The 8372-nt window shown below is 33.5% G+C and overlaps 1 protein-coding gene across 2 annotated transcripts; it reads right to left on the bottom strand.

Moving 5' to 3' along the window:
* LOC107631699 lies at positions 1785-7567 on the bottom strand. Of its 2 annotated transcripts, none has more exons than XM_016335223.2 (15): positions 7141-7567; positions 5963-6041; positions 5386-5545; positions 5001-5258; positions 4686-4860; positions 4139-4200; positions 3859-4022; positions 3617-3714; positions 3415-3473; positions 3177-3311; positions 2825-3081; positions 2570-2729; positions 2341-2416; positions 2225-2275; positions 1785-2126 (listed from the first exon to the last, which is right to left on the bottom strand). In XM_016335223.2, the coding sequence occupies exons 2-15, from the start codon at positions 6025-6027 to the stop codon at positions 1909-1911; spliced, it is 1938 nt and encodes a 645-aa protein (XP_016190709.1). In that variant the 5' UTR covers positions 6028-6041; positions 7141-7567; the 3' UTR covers positions 1785-1908. The 2 variants fall into 2 exon arrangements, with proteins under 2 accessions (XP_016190709.1, XP_020975479.1); XM_021119820.1 differs by having other exon boundaries at positions 5963-6038.

Raw genomic sequence — 8372 nt, 5'->3', positions numbered from 1 at the left:
TTTATTGGTTGATGATGTTTGAATCTAAGATTGTCTGAGATTGTTTTGTTTTGTTGACGCTGCTGTTTTGCTTCATCTATTTTCTATAGTGTGTACAAAAATGGTGGATCTATGGAAAGAATGCAAGAAAGTGTGTTTCTGTGAAAGGGTATTTTTTTGCAAAATTTAAAAGAGTGACTACTTTAAAATCAAATTGTACCTTCGGGACCAATTCAAACGCAAAAAACTTTAGTTAAACCATAGGGATCTAAGTTTAGTGCCAGCAATTTTATTAAATTCTGGCCAGCATGTAATAAGTAAAAGAAAAGTGAGTAGTCTCATACCATTGGATGAAATCTTACACCATTAAAAACATCATTAATAGTTATTTGATGGTTACACATCTAAATCTTGGTTAACCTCTAAAAAAAACCACCCCTATCCGTTTTATTGTGATCCCTTTATGCAATGTAAGATTAAAAATAAGGGAACATCTCATGTATAAAAATGACTTTGTTGAAGTTAATACTCAAAATGGTCCTGAAATTTGACTTTCGAGGCAATTTAGCCCTTAAATTTTCAATTGACTCAAATTATACCCTGCAATTTTGAGAAATCGTATTATAAGAAGAGAAAACACGTTGAGACGGAGGAAGTTCCATTTGAAAGTTCTAAGGAAAAGAAGCCATCGAGTGAATTTGATGGTTTGGGTTTGGTGCGGCCTATTCCGGCTAAAGGGGCAACCTTCCAATCTAGTGATAACAAAGTTCCATTGGAGATTAAGAAATTGAGCCAACAGCAAAGTAATGCAGGGAGTGTCAATAAAAATATTCTGAAAAAGCCAATAAAGGTAAAGTGGACTTGTCTGTGTAAGTTGCACTACAGGAGAAGTCGCAAAGATATGTGAAATTACCATTATAATTGTATATTTTTGACAATCTTATTTCGTTGTCTTATTAAAGCAACGAGAAGCGGAAGTACCTTGTTTAACCTTTTCTTTTTTGGTGTGTGTGCATGCGTGTATCTTGAAGGGGAGTCTGCACTAATTCATCAATCAGAATTATCATGGGATGCCACTTTGAACTCAGCATCATACTTCAAAATTGGTGAGACTACTACGATTTGGGGGAATTGGGATTGCGCTAGATTTTATGTTCAAATTATGTGGAGTTAAATTGATGTCTTGAAAATTTTGGCCATGTCATCTAACCGTTACGGTGCCACTTGTCATTTAAAATTGTCAAGTCAGCTTTTCAGTGACGAAAAACGTCGGAAGAGTCAAATTGAAGCACGAGTCAAGATTTCAGAATATAATTTGAATAAATTAAAAGTTTAAGGACTAAATTACGTCGGGGTCAAATTTCAGGGCCATTTCGAGTATTAACTCGACTTTGTTGCTTCCTATTATGCCAGTATTTTAAATAAGAGGTGATATTTCACCGTAGCATCTGGCATTATAAAGTCTCGCAGAAAGGAAAAAAAAAAGTAACTCATTTTTCACCGAATAATACAACTACCGTACATATTGCCTACAATTTTTGTCTTACAAGATACCATCCAATATAGTAACTCATTGCACTGTATTATTATCATTCATATGATATAAATAGAACAAAAAATAATGCTTAGCAAAGATATTTCTCAATAATTGGGGGGTGGAGGTTGGTTTAAGGACAAATCCAAAAATTTTAACATGGGACCAAATTTTAGATGAATTTTTTAATTGTTATTTTTTATTATAATTTTCATTACATAAAAGTAATTTATATATATATATATATATATATATATATATATAAATTACTAAAAGTATAAAAGTTTTGAGTTTATGATATTATATTGATTAATTAAAATTTATTAGTAAATGAAACAATTAGAGATCTAAACTCATCAGGTGGTTCTTTGAAATTCTAGGGTTCTTTTTCCAAACTAGTGGCAATTGAGAACAAATAAGGCACATCCGTGAAGTCCCACTTCAGCTGATAAAGTTCCCTGAGTTGTTATGACTTGCTTTCCACTCCAAACTTCCGTGCCGTGGCAGGAAGTGATGCTTGTTCTATCACCAAAAGCATTACCCAGAGACGATGTCTTTGTACTTATCACTGTCTTTTGTTCACTTAAATTGAAGAAAGCAACATACACTTCACCTAAACACGTATATAAAGTAAGGAATTAAGACTCTATTAAATGCTTGAATGATATATTGATTATTGAGATTCATCTAAAGTGTTGGTTGGCAATTCACCTCTTCTTCCTTTTGCAATCCAAGAGCGAATCCCACCAGGACTAATACCATCTGCATGAATGACCAATTAGAAAGTGGTATCCAATTGAGAAATGTTTATAATTTTACAGTTTTACCTTTGGCAGATTCTGCTATTGCACACAGACCGGAGTAACTGTTTACCATGGTCCCATTTGGATTCAGCTTCCACATCTGTTGGAACACTGGATAGATCAGCTTTCAATAGAATCTATACATATATCAATCAACAAAATACAAATTGGGGCAATGCAGGCTTCTATACTTATTTCTAGAGATTAAGGGCCACATGCAAATCTTGTATGTGAAATATGGAGTGAAGCATACCTGATTTGCATCCCATCTGCAAGGAGAAAATGTACCACTCTTGAACTCCTTAGAAGTAAGCTTTTGTTTTGGGGAAGCATCCAAGCAGAATTTCATTTCGTTGGTTGCAACCAAATGATGTTTACCCCGATAGTCCTCTTGATGCGTACTCTCGCCATCTCTGTATCGGTAATATAACAAGCTATATTGTTAATGACGAAAAACAAATAATAGAATAAGTAGTATATGGAACAGAGAAGGATAAAGTATGATTACAATTTGAACTGAAATTCTCTCTTGTGTACACAGAAAGGAGGCTGAAGCTGGTTTTCTAAACTTCTTTTCCAACAGATTCTTTCAAGATCTTCATTGAGACTTTCAACAGACCAACCCCTTGCCTTTGTTTCACTGCAGCCAATGAGACTTAATGCATGTGTATATGATGGTTTCCCTCCTCTCTTGGATCTTCTTTTCTTCACTCTAAGATGATGGTCTTTATGATTCAAGTTCTCCGAACTTGTGATGCCAGGAAACTGTTATTGGAATAAAAGGGATATGAATCATTATAAGCTCTTATTATGCCAAACATGCCTATTAATGCAACATAGAACTAAGATGGCTCACATGCCTCCCTGTTACTTGAGCTGAAAGAATTAATTTCCAGCAGGATAGGATTCGTGATAAGACTATATGTGACAATATCAATACTCCGCAGATCTCCACCATACATGAGGGGCGACTTGGCCATGGACCACAATGTCATCTGTGAGAGAAGAATACATTCATTATAATCTATGAATACACATTAAATAGGTCTATGAATTTATTTGAAGTGATTCAGTTGTCCATTTTAGTTTTATATAAACCTGTGTCCTCTTCTCTTCTAGATTGAGTTTACTAAACCTGTGTGGACCTTGATTGGAACCTACAAGAAAATAGAGGGGGAAGTAAATTTTTAATTCACATTCCAATAAGCCTTAAATACAGAAATCTCTTGGCAATTCATTCACAGTATGAGGGTCATCATATTCATTCTGCACAGAGAAAGTAGCAGCCTAGTACTGTTACCTGGATCAGTTAGCCATCCGAATGGTAGCATGTCCAAATCAGGCCATGAATTCCCATTTAAACCTTTTGCTCCTATCATACTAGCTGCAGCTAAATCCCTGATTCAAAATTAAGTGAACTCGAGTTACATAATATGGTGATGGCTAACAGAACCCAGTAAGAGAAGCTGCATAATTGCAAAACATTCTGAATACCAAAACAAATATATATTGAACAGAAATAAATGCTAAAAACTTAATCACCTTGATATATCAAAATGAGATTTGACATCATCCCAGTTATCCCAGTCATCTCCTGTTATACGATACATGTTTACTAGCCCACTGACATCCTTGGCCAATGCTGGTGTCACACTAGTTCCAGGAGATAGAGAATATACAATGGGATGGTTAAGCTCCCGGAGAACCTGGCATGACGGGTCATATGTAAGTTTGCCAACAAATCTTTGTCAAAATATTCGAAATCTCAGAGATGAGTAGGAGGAAGAAAGCACAGTAAGTGTGGAGCGGAAACTTCTTATACCCCTGATACATAGGTTATTTCATTTAAATCCAAGTCAGCACCAAACACACAATCATGTTTCACTGCAAGGAAATCAGAAAATCTATCAAAATTGCAGCCAGAGGATAGGTAAAAAATGCTCAGAAGCTAAAATAAATAATGCAACATATATCGCCTTTTTTTCACTATTATTTTAAGTATGAGCAAGAATTAATGTGTGAATAAATAATCATTCAATTCGTGACAGCTACACTTATTTGTAAAAGTATAGAAGGAATTGAAAAGAAACAAAGCTGTCAGCTAAGTTTGGAGTGTTGCCCAAGGAAGTATATGTGTGGATTTCATCTCAACTTGCATTGCTAATTGGCAATTAGTAAAATACAATTACTGCCTCTACATTCCTAAGTTTTAAGGGGTAAAAAAGGTACTATTTCTTCTCTTATGCAAACTAAGGTGAAGATAGTGTTGCAAATTATAAATTATTTAAAATAATAGTGATTGTTGTCTATGAATGCATGTTGTGGTAATTAGATCTTAGTAAGCAGGATATGAAAAGTAGTCTAAGTACCAAAATCAACACCCCATGCAGCATACTGCTCATAAAGGGATCTCAAAAAGGCCCTCCCAGCCCCCAACTGTGTATTCACACTCATGAAACCATGAGACATCCATGCACAAGCCCTTCCCGGCAATGCTATGTCTTTTGCATGCCATACTCGACCAGACTCTTGATAAGCACCCCCCTAAGCAGTTGCAAGAGGAAAGAAACAGCAAGAAAATTTAGATTATGATGTAAAGTAGCCCCATATTCTGCCTGTAATGTTGTATTTTTTATAACGAAATAAAGAGATCTTCAAGTTTTCGCAGAAATACAAAGCAATACCTTTGTTGTGTCTAGGATAGGGGTGTTTGCATTGACTGCTTGTGTGCTTATCCCTCTCATAACATGAATTCCGAACATCAAACCCATGTTATGTACTTTATTGGCTACTTCACTGAATCCCTTCCCACCTGTGGACGAAGGCCACCTTCCGGGGTCAGGGATCATCCTCCCCCACTCATCAATCACATCAAATCCAAGAGAATTCGAATTAGCACCTTGGACATTCTTCCTATACCAGAGGTAATCCACAACAACATACTACAAGGATTGCGATAAATTAAAGAAGTAAGCCTATATCCAATGAAAGTACTAGTAACATGGCTAACAACTAACATGTTCAAATTATGCATAAGATCAGTTAAATAGGTCCTTGCAGTATCCATACCTTGTATCCATGAGCTTTGAGGCTCCGAGAAACTATTCCAGCATTCTGTAAGAATTCTTCTTCAGAAACTGTCCAGCCAAAGGAATCGTATGAATTCCAACCTCTTGGTGGGAAGCTAGCTTTCTGTAGGTAAGTTTCAGACACATTTCGAGATGACACACTGAAATCACACATTCAGAAACATTATGTTGCACCTTGGATATGATTGAACAACATAAGCTTCAATCTGATATAGTTACCATTCTTTTCAGATTAATAAATTCTACATCCAAACTAACATTAAGTGAATTCAGTTGGTATAAGTTGAATGAACAATGAAGTGTCATTGCTATACTCTAACTTGATCTGAATTCTGGGCACAGATCCAGAAACCAATGTGAACCAGCCCCAGTGCAGGAAATGGCAATGTTCAGAAAGAGCAAAAAACACTTGGAAAAAAAAAGAAAAAGAAAATGGAACTCAGGCTTATGTTTCCAATGTCCAAAATGTAGCATCAAGAACCACACAAGTAAAACTCAGAATCAACTAAAGAATAGCAAGAGAAAAAGAAGACAAAGAAGATTCCATGGTTATATACCTCTGAGCACAGAGAGCAAGGAGGAGAGGGCAGAGAGAGACGAGTGACACTAAGAAACAGTTCATGATTGCTGGTACTGCTGTTCCACCAAACAAGAGTTCCCACACAGTTAAATACTAATAAAATCTCCAACTTTATTGTACACTAGTGAATAACGAAATAGGCATATCAGGTAAAATATAATAATGAGGCCTAGTTGAGTTGTCAACCACACAAACACACAACACAAAAGAACAACAGCACAAGATAATGAGAGAATTGGAGAATTCAAATATCAATTACCAATAACCAAATTGCTAGAAGATTATAAACATTTTAATATGATAACTCATATTAAGTATTTAAGATAAGTGCAAATCAAATTCATCAATGCTAATAAGAGTAAAAAGATTATAGAAGATTATAAAAATGACTAATTTTTTTCAGATATAGAAAGAATGGGTAGATAATGCATAATTATTAGAAGGATTGATATTTCTCTTTAATATTGAGTTAATTTTTTTTATTATTAAATAAATCAAACGGTCAGATTTTTATTAAGGAAAGAAGAGAAAAATGAATTATGAGAGTCCAATTTGGATGAGGATCAGATTTATGGCATTATAAAAACTTTAAAAGTTCAAGAACACAAATTTGACTCTTAGATTTATGTTTTAAATAGCAAATCTATTAGTTCAATTTATGTCTTTGATAAACATCTTATACTCCAACAAGGCAACAACATTGCAAAACATCATTATCTCTTCAATATCAAAATTAAAAAGTGTATAAAAATTATACCAAATTTAACATTAAATTACAAAAAAAAAATAATTATTATTTGAGGCTAGAGTTCATCATAATTATATCATTATATGTTGGTATGTTTATTAAGTACTAAAATAAGTTGCAAATTTACCAGACTAAAATCTTGTAGAGATATTAATTAGAGTTGATTAGAAAGTAATTAGGAAAATTAACATATTCAAAGCATTATATGCAATAGTATCAAGTGAAGTTTATGAGAAATATGAACTTAGATAATCATTGTAGTATTGTTCTTCTTTCTAATATATGGCTATTTTATCGTTATTAAAATTGTTGTTGAAGTGTTTGAGTGAGTAAGGAATTGTTGGACCAATCGATAGTTGGGTTAATAATTCCTTACAGATAAGGGTGACGCTTATCTTGTATTTTACCTGAACACAGTTGTGGGGTTGTTCCTAGTGGCAGTGGTGTTGCACATTGTTGTCCCTTTGTCGTTACGCTCGCTCCTTGAAATTCACCGATCACCACCACTTCACCGCACGACACTTGTTTGCGTTACGAAGTTGTAAATTGTAATTGAAACAAGAGTAAACGTACACGTTCCGCTCCCACTTTGACTTCTACGATTAACTCACCCCATTAATCATTCGTATACGAACAAACGAATCTTCAGAATTTGGATAAACTGCATGTAGAGGGAAACAACCAATGCGCACGTGTGTCAGTTGGCATCCACCACTATGGTTCATACATCACTAACTAGTAACTAGTTATGGGCATTTTGGACTTGGACCGAAAGAAATTCACTTTTTGTTCTTGATCTGTGGTGGCTTAGAGAGAAGAGGGGAAAGAGCGATAGATGGGAAAAAATGTTACTATAGATAGTTGTTGGAGACTGTCGGTTTCTGAGAGGGATTCTTCTTGAACAGATTGCATACGATGGACTCTTTCTTACCATACAAATGTACATTATTTTTATGTATACTATTTAAAAGTTTAAATTCTTGGTGTTTTTTTTTTTAAATTATAGAGACTAATAATTTTTAGTATTTTTTATTATTAAATTATTTTTAATATTAATATAAATTATATTAATTTATGTGTATAAATTAATAATAAATATATGTATAAATTATATATTTTTTATGTAATTTTTTTAATATTGTATTTTAATTAATAAAAAATAATAAAAATTAATCCATGACAAGATTTTGCTTCACACGAGAGGATTCTGACATGTGGATTTGTGAGATGAGGTGTTTGAATGAACATGACATCATGTGCTTCATCCCTAGCAGGTACATGTCAGATTCCTAGATATACGAGTAAATCTTAAACTATTATTTCTGACGCTTTTTACTTTTAATATTGCAAAAAGACACCACTTATATAAAGATATAAAGATGGTAAAAATAAATTTTGTTAAATTATTTATTTAATCATAATTAAAAAATATGTGACCAATAATTCTTTTTTGCATACAAAATATTCTCTAAAATTTAACTTAGTTTTAAAATTGTCTACCTTAGGAACCAAAATCGTACTTAACCCTAAAATTTTTATTACAAATTTAAATTTTAAACAAATTAAAAAATTGGTATCAAAGCTAAAATAACAATTTCAAGAATATACAACAACACTTTTTAATAATGACAACATTTTT

This window comes from Arachis ipaensis, chromosome B03 (genome assembly GCF_000816755.2).
Source record: "Arachis ipaensis cultivar K30076 chromosome B03, Araip1.1, whole genome shotgun sequence".
Lineage (NCBI taxonomy): Eukaryota > Viridiplantae > Streptophyta > Magnoliopsida > Fabales > Fabaceae > Arachis > Arachis ipaensis.
Note: the sequence above shows the minus strand (reverse complement) of the source record. Positions and strands in the feature narration are given on the sequence as shown.

Excerpts from the sequence above, each read along its gene's own strand:
- LOC107631699 (XM_016335223.2), bottom strand. The coding sequence starts at position 6,027 with ATGAACTGTTTCTTAGTGTCACTCGTCTCTCTCTGCCCTCTCCTCCTT. Across the intron at positions 5,546-5,962 it reads CTTGCTCTCTGTGCTCAGAG|TGTGTCATCTCGAAATGTGT; the intron begins GTATATAACCAT and ends GTGTGATTTCAG. Across the intron at positions 4,201-4,685 it reads TGCATGGGGTGTTGATTTTG|TGAAACATGATTGTGTGTTT; the intron begins GTACTTAGACTA and ends ATTTCCTTGCAG.